Here is a 16,613-nt window from a genome sequence, read left to right as displayed (position 1 = left end):
TCTCTCACTAGAAAGAGTACTTGTCTTCTAAGAAACTCTTCCCTTTTTTTTTTTTTTTTCATTTTTGTATACTCAATGCCTCATGATGATTTGCAAACAATAGATGCTCAGCAAATATCTGATAAATGAATTAATGGGGGCAGGCACTGTGCACGGAGGGCATGATGACTGACTACATCCTCTTGGGCAGAGAGGATGTCATGTACAGTGGGAAGATCAGCCACATATGGGAGCTGGGTAAAGAGGCCTTTTCAGCTGACTGATGGAGGAGGGGGTGGGGAGGGAAGTTGGGAGAAAAACCTAAAGAGAAGTCAAGGATGAAGCTCCACTTGGAAGTGTGGGGTGAGCAGAAAGACAGCCATAAAAGATATAAAACACAAAGGTGCGGAGGTGGAGGTTCCACGTGGAGTGATCATGACTTCTTTCTTGGCTCCACGAATCTGAAGAGTTTAAGGCAACAGCTGACTGAGATGACCAGGAAATGACGAGGTGAAATTTAGGAGAAAAATCAGGGTAGTGTTTGGAATTAGTCTCCTTAGGAGTCACAGTATGAGCCACAAGGGTGGCTTGAAGGGAAAGACCGTCGAAAAAGGAAAAAAAGAAAAGAGAAAAGAATCAGAGACAGAACGCTGGTGAGTATATTCTGAGGGACTCACCTGAAAGGGCACTTTTTCAAGAATCAAATCAACAGCAGATAAAAGATGGAGCAATTCTTCTCAGAGGACTGCTCATCCTCTGATGGTAGAAGAGTGCCTCCTTCCATCTCTGAGCCGCTAGACAGCATGAAGCAGTGTGTGCACTTGGCATCACTGTCCTGTGAGGAGCCTCTTGGACTTGCCCACTCTCCTGGATGATATGCTTTCTGAGGGCAGGGGCTTTATCTTTGCAGCTCTATGTCTGCTGGGTGCTGGATTCTGCTCCTCACACTTAGTATATACCTCAAGAGTGTAATAAATGAATGAGATTCAGGTGTGGTGGTATTTCTTTTCTTAATATTTTATCCAGTTTCTCCTGTTTGCCTAAGGTCCTGGAATGAAAAAAAAAATGCTACGAAAGAGTTTAAAGACACTATGCACAGGCCAGAGGCTGAAAGCACACCTTGTGTGAATTCTCTTGTCTTGTTTGCAGAGTGGAACTGGGTGAAAATACACTGCTCAGCTGAAACTTCCTGCTACATGATACCTCTCAGGTTCAAATAAAGGACAGAAGCCTGTACTTAATTAAAAATATAAACGGGAGCTTTCTGTCCCAGGATGAGATTTAATCCTAAAGTCACCTGTAACGTGTTTATCAGTCAGTCTGAATGCTCCCTCCGGGGGTAATCGGTTCTTAAGTTACTAGAAATGCAGCTCTAACAAAAGATCTATCAAGTTTCCCTTAAAAGTGGACCTCACAAAATATGCTAAATACTAACACATCTCACAGAACAGGATTTCAAAAGAATTAAGACAAAGGACACTCACATATTTAAATAAGTAGATAATGAAAATTTGCTTTTTGGCATAGTCATAATAATAGATATTTGAAAAACTTATCAGAATGTTTATGTTTTATAGTTAAGCATGAACGAAATGACAATTTATTAACTTCAGTAACTTATCCTACTAGCAGATAATTCTCAGATCTAGCAATGATTCACATTAAGGAAAATATCGGGTGGAAAAACATACAATGTGCAGACTATGTTTCTACCACACCCAAGTACGTGCAAGCTCCTCTCCAGCCGTGCATCTATCTTTCCAAGCATGTTCTGTGGCAATAACCATCCAACTGGTCCATTAGCCCTTTTAGCTGATTCCCTGTCCTCAATGTGGCACTTCCCCTGTCTCAATCCTGTGAATGACGATAAAACTGAAAAATAAAATTAACGGGTGAATTACACTATGCAGGAACTGGGATTAATTTTTCAAAGCAAGCCAATTTCTAAGCAAAACTTTTGGGCAAAAATTTCAAAAGCTTTTCACAGCCAGTCCCTACTGTCATTTACTTGAAGTTTTAGCAATATGCAGAGAAAAGACAACCTCAGGAGTCTTTCTGCCTGAGGGAGCAAGATGACAGTGTAAGAGGAACACATTTAGGCTTTGATATGTCCAGTTGAAAGGGCACTCAAGCTCCAGAGAATTTTCTCTAAATGTTTATTTTGTGTGCTGTGTGCAATTTGTTGTTTAAATCCCTCTAGGAACCAGGAGATTTTCACATACCTTCTAGGGAATGGATGTTTTTCAGGGTGAAACAATATCATGCTTCATTGGTAGGTGTGTTGGATGAAATGTTGGAAAGGTTGTTAAATCATATGGTATTGCTTATTTGCAACCCAAATGATGATGAAGGCTTCTTAGACAAACATAGAACCTGTATGAAGAGATAGCTTCAAGGCAAGATATTAAATTGAATCTGAAGAATGATAGCTCTATATCCTCATCAACTCATGTAGGAGGAAGTGTTAAGCTTGTTTAAATAGATATTGGAGTGTTCTGCCTACGTTTTCCTCTACATAAATCAAAGCAAGATCCTTTTTGACCCACCTCCTAGAATCAGGGAAATAAAAACAAATATAAACAAATGGGACCTAATGAAACTTAAAAGCTTTTGCACAGCAAAAGAAACCATAAACAAGACAAGAAGACAACCCTCAGAAAGGGAGAAAATATTTGCCAATGAAGCAACTAACAAAGGATTAATCTCCAAAATATACAAGCAGCTCATGCAGCTTAATACCAAAATAACAAACAACCCAATCCAAAAATGGATGGAAGACCTAAATAGACATTTACCCAAAGAAAACATGTAGATGGCTACAAACATGTGAAAAGATGCTCAATATCACTAATCATTAGAGAAATGTAAATCAAAGCCACAATGAGGTATCACCTCACACCAGTCAGAATGGCCATCATCAAAAAATCTAGAAACAATAAATGCTGGAGAGGGTGCAGAGAAAAGGGAACCCTCCTGCACTGTTGGTGGGAATGTAAATTGGTACAGCCACTAAGGAGAACAGTATGGCGGTTCCTTAAAAAACTAAAAATAGAACTACCACATGACCCAGCAATCCTGTTACGGGGCATATACCTGGAGAAAACCATAATTCAAAAAGAAATATGTACCACAATGTTCACTGCAGCACTACTTACGATAGCCAGGACATGGAGGCAACCTAAATGCCCATCAACAGATGAATGGATAAAGAAGATATGGCACATGTATACAATGGAATATTACTCAGCCATAAAAAGGAATGAAATTGAGTTATTTGTAGAGACGTGGATGCACCTAGAGTCTGTCATACAGAGTGAAGTAAGCCAGAGAGAAAGAAAGAAACAAATACCATATGCTAACGCATATATATGGAATTTAAAAAAATGGTACTGATGAACCCAACGGTCGGGCAAGAATAAAGATGCAGATGTAGAGAACAGACTTGAGGACACGTGGTAGGGGGGAAGGGGAAGCTGGGACAAAGTGAGAGAGTAACACTGACATATATACACTACCAAATGTAAAACAGATAGCTAGTGGGAAGCTGCTGCATAACAGAGGGAGATCAACTCGATGATTGATGATGACCTAGAGGGGTGGGATAGGGAGGGTGAGAGGGAGACTCAAGAGGGAGGGGGTATGGGGACATATGCATAAATACAGCTGATTTACTTCATTGTACAGCAGAAACTGGCACAACAGTGTAAAGCAATAATACTCCAACAAAAGAATAAACAGATATCAAAAAGAAGTAATGCAGTATTCTTTCTATTTACCACTCATCTTCATACGTAGAACTGTGATGAGCTTGTTACACATGATTAGAATTTAACATCAGCTATAACTTATTTTGTCATGAACTGTTCAAGGCACATTCTGAGAGAGACCAAGCACAGGCAAGCTTTGGGTGGGGTGAAACACTTATTTTTGTATTACACAGCTGATATACATGCACTAACTCACAATTCCATTATCTCTGAAGAGGCATTTTTCTGAGATAAACTATTTTTTATTTCTAAGACAAATAATTTTTTTAACAATGTAAATATTTTAATAAAAAAATCCCACAGCATTTATTGTCATCTGGTAATAACATAAAGGCGAGCAAAACAATATGAATAAATGTTTTAGAACTACACTTCTAACAAAGGACAGCTAAAAACCAAAACATATTGCCTTCTCAACAATTTCTCACTTCATTGATCATTTCTAGTTGGAGACACTTTGGAGCAGAGTAATGTTATCTCCTTTCAGCATGATCCGATCCAGCTGTTTTCTTGACCTTGTTTTAGAATGAGTCTCTTCTGCATCATCTAATATGAGGTTCATATACTCATCAAAACCAATGATACATCCCTCTATCCGCATAGTCACTTGCTCATAAAGCCACACTTGAATCCGAGATCTATTTTGAAAGTCCCTGAAGATGAGATTGATGGGCTGCACCATCACCTTCTGCACCTTCTGGCCCTGGCCCCAGCCCTCGTACGTCATGGTTGAAGCTCACAAAGACCACACTAACCCACACACTACTTCAAAAAGCAACCTAAGACAAATAATTTTTTTAAAGATATATTTGACTGAAAATGTTCATTCTCTATTTGTTAGAAAAACAGGCCTCACAGAGAAGCAGAGCAATCTGCTAAATGACTAATCTACACAAAGCCAATTCACCAAAAATCAATCTGTCGAATGACCAATTTGCCAATTTTTCCCCAAGTGTTAATTTCATCACGTCTCTTTAACCTCTTTTTGCACTGGATCATCAGTTCGGTTTAGCTAATATCTACTTGGCATGTTTCAAAATTCAGATGTCTAGAATTTCTGGAACTTCTGCCTCTGGTCTCATGTGTCCCCACTACACCTGTGCTCTACTATCTGCCCTTACACTTGCTCCAACTCCTGCATCTGGCTGTGCAACCTGTCCTGGACCTGGTCTAAAATATCTATATAAGAGTTTAAAGTAAATTTTTCTTGGGCTGAAAATTTGGTGAATTGGCCCTTACCAATTAGCTTGGGGAAAATGGTTTCTAGCAAATTGATTTGGAATTCCCTAAAACTACTCAAGAAAATCTAAGCGTAATAGTACTCCTTACTGAGTGCTTTCTTTATGCCTGGCCCTTTATAAGTATCACCTCATTGAATTCTAACAGTAATTGAAAGAGTTTTCTAAAACATAAGAAAACTGAGGGTTAAAATGATTACATAATTTGCCCAAGGTCACAGAGCTATTAAGCGGCAGACTTAGGATTTGAATCCAGCTTATCAGACTGTAAAGCTAGTGTGCTTTATAGTAAACGAAACCACATTCTGAAACACAGTGTTTTTTAATAAAGGTGATAATTACTTAAAAAAATTATAAAATAATTTCTGACTTGTTTCCTGATGAGAAGCTCTGAAGAAGCCTAGAGGTGGATAAAGGGCGTATACTTTATACAATTTCAGAGATTCAAAGTCTTCATGAATACTCAGGTGAATAAAGTAAGACTCTAATGAGTTTTTGCAAGGGTCTCTGTAAAGAAAGGGAAGGTGTCAGAATATGAGAGCTGGATAGTCTTGCTTAACCAGAATGTGAGGGCTCTTAAAATGTGCTGGTTGGTCTCTTAAACTTTCTGTAAAAGGTTTAAATGGAACAGAAAGCAGACCCTTAAAAAGTGATTCATGGAGAGCATGTCTATTACATGAAGCAGGAATTGAAGTGTGTGTTACGCTGTCTTGAAAGTAAGTCTATAAAGAGAGTGGGAGCCCTCCACGCTTTCTACTCTCGCCGTAATAAAACTGCGGAACCGTTACTGGGATACCTGAAAGTCAGCTTTCTTGGATTGGCCTCTATTCTCTTCCCCACAGGCTCTTCTAAAAATTTATGTTTATTGACATCAGAAATGTCAGCATGGAGCTGGTAGGAAAAGGAGAAAAAACTACTTCAAGAAGGTGTCAGGAAGCTTGTTTCCATCTTGTCATCCCCGCTGTCCGTATCTGTCACTTTCAGTGCTCATCTGGACCCAACATTTGCAGAAACACTGGCAAAATCACCTTTCTAAATGAGCTTCTTTGCCCTTTTGTTGAATGTCCTTGCCCTTGTGGTTGGTTTCTCCAATAGCAGACTGGGACGAGTCACTCAGTCACTCATTCTTAATATTTACGGAGTGCCTTCTTTTTATAAGGAAAGTGTACTGGGCATATTTCACTTCAATATTCTTAATAGATGCTGCTTTGCAAATTTATCGGAATTTGAAATGTGCAGAACCATAACTTCTAGTGAATATATCTTCATATGTGCTTGCTCTCCCCCCCCCCCGCTCCCTAGATACTACTAAATTGCTAGGGACATTATCGCATGATAAATTTTGGGATTAAACCATGAGTATCTGATAATATTATTAGCTAATAACTTTAGCTAGATAACTTTACTAGCCTCTATCTTCCCAAGGAATCTAATGTACACAGCAGTCCCCTAGGGAATGGCATCTGTGGGGGTGGTGAGTGGGGGACGGCAGCCTACCAACACCCTTGTCAGTCCCAGACACAGCCCAAAGTCACCTCTGTGTTAATGGGCGACCTCCTGACAATCATGCTAGAGATCCTTCAGCTCTTCAATTCCTCCCACTCGGTGACCCTTCAAAGGACAAATGACCTCCCGCTCGGTGACCCTTCATTTCCAAAGACTTGGGAAGCTTTTGTGTCCTTTAAGTATAACATGACATGGCAGGCTCCCACTTTATAAGAGTGATGATTCCCCCATCATCTCAGAATATGTGATACCCGGGATTTTGCCGACTACTGTGTACACAGTTTTGAACTCCACAGTAAATGAAAGCAGGGAGGAATTTACATATGGAAACAGGAAAACCATATTAGCAATGAAGAGGTTGAAAAGGAAGGTCTACTGGGCAAAGCTAACGGACACAAACTCCTGAGAAATGTCTTCTTTCCATTCGAGTTACATTTACCCATAATTTACACCTTTGTCCCTCACCCATTTGACTTCCCATGTTGCTAATATACTGAGGTGCAGCCATCTGTACTCCATTTCCAGCTTTTGTCACTTTTTTTTAATGCCTATAGGCTGGGAAACTTCTGTCAGGAATAAAAGGGGGCTATCTCTACAGGTTGCTCCTAAATTGAATGCCATGTTTGAGATGCATAGGTTTCCAAAGATGCTACAGAGAGGAGTTGCCAGGCAGGGTCTCCCAGACCTGGCACTGTGGTTCAGAATCCTCCTGAATTTTAATGCCTAGGACAGTGGGCTGGTGGCTGTACCAGTCGGCCCTTGAGAACCTCTGTACACTGCGATGAGAAGAGGCTACACTTTAGCCACTGTTTGCAATACAGTGTCATTATTTCAGTTGATATTAAAACATATCATTTAATAGATGGTTAATTTTCCAGTTTCCAACTTCATGCTGTTTGCAACACATCAATATTCCATATAATTGTTAAAGAAGACCTTCTTCTGCTTTTCTCTCTCTCTCTTTTCTCTTTTCTGTTTTGTGGGGTTTTTTTTTTTTTTAATCAAAGAGACTGTGATGTGATTAAATAATGCTCTTCAAACATGAAAAGGCTAATGCCTTTACTCTTTCTCTTGATGCTAAGTCAGAATCAAAGGTAAAGAAGCTTATATGGAAGCATGTAGATTTTAGGTTAATCATATAATGGAGTTTATTTTCACATTGGGAGAATAAAGGGATGCTATGGAAACTACTTTTTTTCCCATTTTTATTTGTATGTTTCTCATAAATGTATATAGGGCACTAAATATACATAGTAAAAAAAAGTCTTATTTGCTCTAGAAGATAAAATAAAGTCGTGGTGCGGGCAGACATAATCATCAAAAACTGAGACCTCCTGACAGAACTGGACCATCGTCACATTCACCGTGGGGGTGTGGAGCAGGGGACAAAATTCCTGAACACTCGTTAAATAAAACAGAAAATCTTATTCAAAGAAAATCTTCACTCTCACTTGTTTTTAGTTTGTTTCACGTCCCATGTTGCTAATATGCTGAGTTATAACCATATGTACTCCATTTCCAGCTATTATCACTTTAATATATACATATGTCAAACAAGACCCTTCTTCTATTCCAAAATTCATAATGAATACTGACATGAGAAAAATTTAGAAGCCTCGTCTGCCAGGTGATAACATTAAAGTGACAGCACCAAAATGCCTATGACTGAGTTCTCAGTTTCCATTATGAAATTGTTAAGTGGATTTAGCAATCTCCTCTTATGAATATGTTTATCTTGGTATCGATGTGTATTTATACAGAATGTAAGCAATGGAAATTACAGATGACATTTCATTTTAAATATGACAGATATGGATTTCAGGAAGTTAGAGATAATGGAATAGAGAGAAGGGATCTATTAAGTCTTACGTTTATGCTATGGGCCAGACACAATGCCTGGAACTTTGAAATTTCAGTTAACCTTCATGGCAACCCAGTGAAGTTCAATCTATAACCGCAAATTTATAAATGAGCAAAATGAGCCTCAGAGAGGTTAGGTGGCTCACCAAAGGTCACACAGCTAGCAAGTGTCTAAGACAGGACTCACACCTCTGTTTGCTGATTTAAAGCCCATGATCGTTTCCATATACTATGTTGCCTGACAAGACAACTGCATCCTAGTAAGATGAAGTGATTCATACAATTTTTACAGCACAACTAAAACTCAGGTTTTCTATTTCCAAGATTTGCAATCTATCTATTATACTAAATATGCAGGTTACTTTACATTATAAAATAATTTTGGGGGTGGATTCCCTTTAACATAAAGGTTACTAACTCAACTTTAAGGGGCATATGAAATGTGCAAATCTTGGTTTTCCAGCATTAAAAAAGCATTGGATAAACAGTGGGACCAGGAGTTTTCAAATGTGTACCACATATTTATAGTTAAGAAACAAGAGCTACTCTGAAGGAAAAGCAATGGCTGTTATAATTTTTTCATGATTCTCAAGTCTGATATAAATACCAATAGAACAATCTTTTAACTAAAATTAAATTGAATGAAACACCAGTCATGTGTGAAATTCCTGGTGTTTCTATTCTACAGGCAATAAATGTGAAATCATAACATGTGAAGGAATATCAATATGGCGACCTCAAATATCTTTCCAATGATTTTAGATTTTAAGTAATTTCAGCTAAAATGAACAGGAAGAAACCACAGTACATCATTCAGACCCAACGTGTGGAGCCTTAACAGCAACCAATACACCCCATGCCATAATCCAGGATGCATCCTAATTGATTCTAGTATCTCCCATTGCTTGGTACAAAGGCGATTGCTGCAGCTAACCTTTATCAGCCAAGTCAGGTACATTTTTCTATCTATGAAGCACACTGCTTGCTTTAATTCACCTCTTTTAAGAATAGTTTGCACACTTATCAGGAGAACTATAGGAAAACTTGGTTCCCAGGCACAGATAAACTCTTGTTCTACATGCCCTAATCTCTGGTGATTTATTAACACAGGAACCCAAAGCCCTGAAAAGACAAATATAATTGATTTTCCTTGCTTTCAAGTAACTAGAAAACACTAATCTCTAAATTATTATTAAACTCCAACTACATCACTGTGTAAGATGTAACCTATCCCACAAAGCTTGTGACTCAAAAAAAAATTATTTTTAGTTACAGTATTCGGGAGACAGAGCTAAAACACAATTAAGCTGTTCAGAGAAATGGGGAAAAGTACTGAAAATTCAAGAAATTATCTTATTTTACATGCATAATTATTTTTGAATACCATAGAGTGAAGCTAACACTTCCACAGAGGTAAAAACAAAAACAAAAACAAAAACAGATTATTTTTCTGGCTTTAAACACCTCTTCTTAAATATCTGTGCATCCACCACATAGGTGATAACCATTGTAAATGACATTTCTGCTATCAGAATTCCTGAGGGTTTTCACTGCCATTGCAAAGGCTTTCTTTGAATTACCTTTCTGAGAAACTCTATATTTCAACATATTATTGAAAAATTATGTTTGGTGTGGATATTCTTAGACTGAAGGTATAAAATGCTCTTAGTCTTCATGTCAAGTCAAAATAGCTCCAAATTTCCAAATCTTTAGTGATCAGATATCACTGTATTGAGAAATCATACTACACAGTTGGTTCTTTATAATTGTTTATTGATTAAATTAGGATCTCTTGGAAATCACAAACGGCTTCATGAAGGACATTTAAAAGAAAACTCTGCTGAAAGGCACAGATGTTGAGTTGTAACTGGGCTTATGCATTATCCACATTAATTGAAAAAATTTTCCAATATGACAGTTTGTGTCTGTGTCTGTATATGGGGCCATGGGGTACGATCAGTGTTTCTTAGTTTGGTACTCCAGATACTGTTAGGAGATACACAGATGACCAAGTTTTATTTGCATAGATATATACTCATTTTAACAATCAATTAAACAATCTAATTAGCCTAGAAAAACTTTTGTACTAATTTATGGATATCTTTGTTTAGGATGAGTAAGTAAGCATCATATAAATGAATTTGAGGAAAAGTGTTAGTACACTGCTAGGGCAAAATTTTGTGATAGTTAATGCTTGAGAAACAATGGCTGTGATTTTTCCCTACTTGGGGATTCAGTCTACTTTTGTCCAGTGGCACTAATTTTTGGAAATTGACTACCCTTAAGCATAAAAAGGGAATAAGATTATATTGTCATTTTTACTCCAACCTGAACAGTGGATTTTTTTCTGTAAGGATGCAGCATTCTTTGCTGATGAAATATAGAATACTGTCAGATAATAATTAACAACTTCTTGGACAATCATTAGTATCACATCAATATTTGATGTTAGGCTTTAGATAAGTCTAGTCACCTAAAAGTACTCCTGTCCCTTTTGGTGAGATTAGCTTCCCCTGGGATATACTTGAATAGCGCCCTGGACTATTCCCTCACAGAAGTGGCCCGAAGTGTAATATTTATTTCTGTGATTATCTGTTTAATGTCTGCCATTCCCCCCAACTCAGAATCAAAGCTTCATTGAGGGCAGGAACTGTGTCTGTTTCAGCCGAAGCTCTGCCCTGGTGTTTAGCTGGGACTCCACACTTTTTTTTTTTTTAATGTACTGGATTGTAAGGTACCATTTGTGATTATCTTGAGTGTGATGAGAAGTATAGCACTTATCAGTCTGTATAAAGGGTATTTGTCTCTTTGAAAAGAGGAATCATTAGTCCTGATAATGTGATAGGAGTCAAACGTGTTCTGTTGTTGGCCAAGTCTGCAACTGAGTGTATACAAAGACAGTGGAAAAATAACTGGAAAATAGCCATGTGAATGATGAACAGAATCTCGGAAATCTCTGTCTGGAAAGCACCTTAGAGATACCTTCTCTAGCCCTTTCCCTTTATTGCAAAGATGAGTAAACTGAGGTATAGAAAGAGAAAAATAAGTGGTTTCCTCAAGTTTACGCGACAAGACAGTGGAAACAGCCATTGCCTAATTGTGGTCTCAGTATCCCATGGTACTCTGTCTCTCTACTCTGGGCTGCCCCTTGACCAGGATTTCCCTTTGTCAACTGATCAGTCTCTGCTAACCTTGGCCTCAGGGGACAAGTGGCACCACTCTTTTAGCCTCATTGCTCCCTTCAAGATGCTGAAGCACAAGGTTTAAGCCTCACTCAGGTCCCTCTTTACAAACTCCTGCAGCCCAACTGAGATCACTGGAAACTCAACATCAGAAAAACAATGGTGAATGATAATCCATGTTGCAAATAACCTGCAAGGGGCTGGGATGGTTTTCACAAAGGTGTAAGACCAAACAAAGGGCCCTTTGAGTGGAGTTGACCAAATTCAAGTTCATCCTTTGATATGATCATTTATAATCAATAAAAAAATTGTTGAAAAATCTTGGACTTCTTACATGGGAGTATATAGATGCCTTTGGTGAGTTAAGCCAAGTGGCCTTTGTATTACAGATTTCTTTAAATCATCAACTGCTGGTCATTAACATACTTCAAGGCAATACATTACTGTAATAATTGAGATTAGTGTTTTTCTTGCTTTCACATGGCTGTTTATAAGCACTTCTGTAACAAGTACAAAGAAACCAGAGGCTCATTATCCTGAACTCTGACTATTACATGATTTCCAGGATTTACTGATCCCTTACTTGCCAATACTACCTGATACAAGGACTGAGAATACAATTTATTTTAATAAACCTTGAGTGCACACTTTGTGAAATGCTCCTTGAACAAAATGTGACGTTTAAATTTTTCTTTCTATCAGACTTTGAATAACTATTATCATTTTAAAGCTAATTACTGCCTCACCCCTACACCCACCATCACAACGACTATGCACAATGCACCTATTAAGAGCCAGGCACTGCACTGAGGACCCAACAAAAAACACTTCATTACATGTAATGTAATTAAATTCCACATCCTTCCAAGGTGGTCTTTTAAATTACAGAAGCTGGACTGAATATACTAGAATATGTGGTCACAGCATTGAGTGAGCCTTCATGGTATCTCAGTAAGGGTTTGTGTGTCTGATTGGTGTACAGATGCAAAACTTCCTGCATTCTGCTAACCTCACTGGTACAGGCTCTTTGCCCACTTTTCACGGGTAGAAATTTGTATCAGAAGTTGTTCCTTTAGTGTTCTGTGTGCTAACTAATCAGCTTTAATGAAGACCTTCTCCTTAGGCTACTGTTAAAGTCAAATTTTGTTCAGGCAAGAGATGCTATTGGGAAGCATTAACGTAGCATAGAAAGGGTGATTCTTGCAATATGTCATTAAAATAGTCTCAAAACTGTATTTGTTGGTTACTGACTTGAGTGGATCATCTCTACTGATTTTGACTGTTTATTTAAACTTTAAAAGATGATTAATGGTGCCATCAAGACATTTACTTTCCAAAATTTTTCAGATCAAATATTGTCAAGTAAGGTGAAGCAAGGGGCAGAGGAGCCGTATTAGGACAAATAATTATATCCAGAAATTGTCTAGAATATGGCATTCTTCTCTTCCATGCCTTCATCTTGCTTTCTTGAAGGAAAATGAAATTCGCCCAACATTTGAATCTCAGGCAGCAGGATGTCTACTCAGTGTCTGACCCACAGTAGGCACCCAAGAACTCAAGAGATAGTTGTTAAGTGAATAAAAGAAGCAATTGCTACTCATGTTAAGCAAAGGAACTGTCAACTTCCAGTAACACATGGGAATGAGGTTTAACTCCAGGTTTCTGTTTTCTTCCCTTCCCTCCTTGCTCTTTCTTTTTTTTTTCCCTTTTTCTTTTTTCTTGCTAATAGCTGCAATGGAGACACCATTTGGGGTCTTAGTAACATAAATGAATGTTTTAAGGAAAAAAAACAAATTATGACTGTGAAAATAAACACGGACTTCCATTTGTCTTGAATCACCGAAGTTTGTAAAACACAGATAAATTTATTAATTTTGAGTTTTTCAAGGTCCTTTTCCTCTTCCTCTCCTAAAACCACTCTCTGCTTACTTTGAAGAAGAGGAAGGAAGGAAGAAAATCTTTCTTTGATCAGTTTCTTCCCCTTGATTTCTCTCTAAGAAGAGATCTGTCTTTGCCAGAATAATCTGAGGACTTTTTTTGATTTTGAATCCGGAGAATAGATGGAAAGGCTCGTTAAATAAAGAACCAAGAGAAAGCAAGGGACAAACAGAAGGGTTATGTATGTTGTTTATGGGAAGAAAGTTTTAGAGGTTTGGTGTATTAGGAAATCTCAAGCAGCCACAAGCTTCAAGAGAAGAGAACAGAGGAGAAAGGAGAGAGGACAGGCGCTTTTGAGAAGTATTACCAGGTATAATGAATTAGCACCTCTTTCATGTAAGAGATGCAATTTGATACTGAAGTTCTATTTTAATTTCTTGAGCTACTTTTTTGAATATTATGTAATGCAAAACCTGGTCCATGTGGCATTACAGGTGCAGAATTACATTACAGAAACTTTTAAAGTCTAGTTATTTGGATCAGAAATGTTCTTTAGCCCTCTATCCTCATAAATATAAAAACCTGCAATTTCAAATTCAACGTGCTAGAGTTGACAATTTAAAGTTAGAATATGATTTCTAGGTAGTAGCATAAAACATTTTTCAAATGTAGGAAAACTGCAAAATATTAATGGAAACAAGTTCTCAAAACTATATCTCCAAAGTTTAGCATTCCAACTCACTTCATAAATTTTAGATTTTTACTTCAGTAGAAGCAGGCTATTTTGCTCATAAAACTACAAAAATAAAATTGAATGTCAAAATTCAATTCATGTAGCTAGAAACTCAAACTTTTGAAAGACTAATTAATACATAAATAACCAGGAAACTCAGCCACAGAATTGTCCTTAGTAATTGGTTGGTATCATCACCCACAGTATTGATTGGCTGAATTGTGTATTTTTCCAGCAGTTTTGTTTGCCTCTGAAGAAGCAGAGACAGCCCCACACTAAGTGTAAAATTCGCTGAGCCTAAACTTTGAAGAAAATCATTAACTAAGGATCATTCTTCTTAGTTTCCCCTCTTAATGATTAGCTCTATTTGAAAACTAGCCCTCTAATTTTGTTAATGTTATTACTGGAGTTGGATAAATTCACCTACCAGCTTAACCAATTTGTTCCCATTTGCTTGTAATTTCTGTCTTACAACAGCATCTTATTCTCTGAGACTTTGCATATGAGCTTAGGAAAATACACTAACTTGTATAATAAAACTTTTCTCCTAAATTTTGCCTATATGATCATATATTTCCAACTATGCTGAATGAGACATTTAATATTTATAGTCTGGTTTCTGGCTAATGGTAAAAAATGTGGGATTAAAGCATTGCTTATTTACATAACATCCTTTTACTATGCAAGTTCTAGGTCAAAAAACTGAAATACTAAAAACTTTTTTTTAATTTTCATAAATTCCACGACTGACAATTTATCAACTATCTAAAGCAGTTGACAAATTTTTCCATTAAATAACCTTTTTATTACCTAGATCTTTCTCATAATTCAAAAGGAAAAAAGTAATCCTGGGACTTCGGTTACACTTAAATATCAGGGTAGGTTATGATAGTATATGCATAAGTGGGTGGATATGTATTTGAAGACAAAGCTAAATAACTACTGACTGGTATGGCTTAGAGATGACATAAAAAGACAAAGAGGATCTCCATGGGTGAGAAAAGCCTCTGTGAAGGAAAGGCAGACGGTCCTTGGGGGAATTACATTAATGATGATTAGAAGAACAGTAGAGTGCTCTGGAAAGATAGATAGTGGCTTCCCCTTGAATTATGTTAAAATTTGCCTGTGGAGTTTGTGTTCTAGTCTATAGGCAATGGACAGTTAGCGGAGTTTTGGGCGGTGGTATGATGGGGACTTATTTTAGGAAGACAACCTTTGCAACAGTATCAAAATTAGTCTAAGAAAGAAGAGATCTGCTCAGAGTTCCTCTAGCTACGGGTTGCCCAGTTTTAGTTCATTGTATAGTACTGCTGCGTGGGTACCATATTGTTCCCTGGTTTTTATTTACGAACAGCACAGAAAATTCGTGTTGAGAATTTTCTAAGGTCTCATTATTTATGAGTCAATTTTGTCAGTTAAATGCCCTCTAAAATTTCACAAGAAGGGAGTTATAACAGATGCTGCAAGTCTATAGCGGACATGCAGGTTTCAATAATGAGCTGGAGCTGGGATAAAAAGTCTGAAAATGTCAGGTTTATCACATGCTTCTTAACCAAGTGTCTGCTGCTGCTCCAGGTTGTAGGTGGTCCTCAGCCGCCACTCCTCACAGTACTGGTGAAGAGGAAAATTGGAAATTCCACAGGCACAGTCACAGTTTTTCTGCTGTCATTTCAGTATATACTTACCTTGAATTGATAAACATCTTCAGGGCTTGATTCTAATGGTATGTCTCTCCTTCCAAATGTGCTGCATTTGGGGGATGGGAGTCTGGATGAAGGGTGACTGTGTACAAGAATGAAGCATACTGTGCCCTACCACCTGCATCTCTGCTTTATGTTGTAGTATATTCAAATCGCATGTCCACGTCATCACTCAGCACTTGTCTCTCTTGGTCCCCTGTCAATTTCTCCAGTTCCTCAGAGACTGAAGTCTTACACTTCTTGGCAGTTCTCTCTGAAATGTCTTGATGTCAACCATCTACCCACCAGACACCTACCTACTGCCTCTTCCCAGAGTCCCCTGTTAACCTATCCCATGTTTCCTGGAAAACCCACTGATTATTCCTTACTAGACCTGTATGATTCTTTGTAATCATGTCCCACCTGTCTGTTTAGACTCCCCCTCATAGCCGTGGCTGGAGCTACTTCCAAACTCATGTCCCTGCTTAGGAGATGTGCTGAGTGCTAAGACTCAACGTTCCCTGGTTTTGATTTTTAATCATCAGTTAAGTCATAGTTCTTTACAACTTTGAATATAAAGTGATGTGAACTTTATCTTATTTTATAGAAATAAGCAAGTGAGCTTTTTCTAGTATGGGTAAATATTTAAATTATATATGAATAATATATATGGAAGATAGATGAGGGGAAGGAAAAGTGAAAAGAAAAATGGATCTAAATAGAAATATGAATTTTTCTGTTCCAAAGAATACTCTTCTTTTTCAAGATAATACTATTTCACTTTTTTTTTT

The 16,613-nt window shown here is 37.7% G+C and overlaps 2 protein-coding genes across 3 annotated transcripts in view; both read right to left on the bottom strand.

Moving 5' to 3' along the window:
- CHST9 (carbohydrate sulfotransferase 9) overlaps window positions 1-16,613 on the bottom strand; it is a 257,048-nt gene that overhangs the window by 174,825 nt on the left and 65,610 nt on the right. The gene's annotated exons all lie outside the window — the stretch shown is intronic.
- Window positions 4,189-4,473, bottom strand: LOC130831536 (small nuclear ribonucleoprotein E-like). The gene has a single exon (XM_057699748.1). It carries the CDS (start codon window positions 4,471-4,473, stop codon window positions 4,189-4,191), a length of 285 nt encoding a protein of 94 aa, XP_057555731.1.

The sequence above is a fragment of the Hippopotamus amphibius genome, chromosome 11 (assembly GCF_030028045.1).
Source record: "Hippopotamus amphibius kiboko isolate mHipAmp2 chromosome 11, mHipAmp2.hap2, whole genome shotgun sequence".
Lineage (NCBI taxonomy): Eukaryota > Metazoa > Chordata > Mammalia > Artiodactyla > Hippopotamidae > Hippopotamus > Hippopotamus amphibius.
This window is presented reverse-complemented; position numbering and strand designations above follow the sequence as displayed.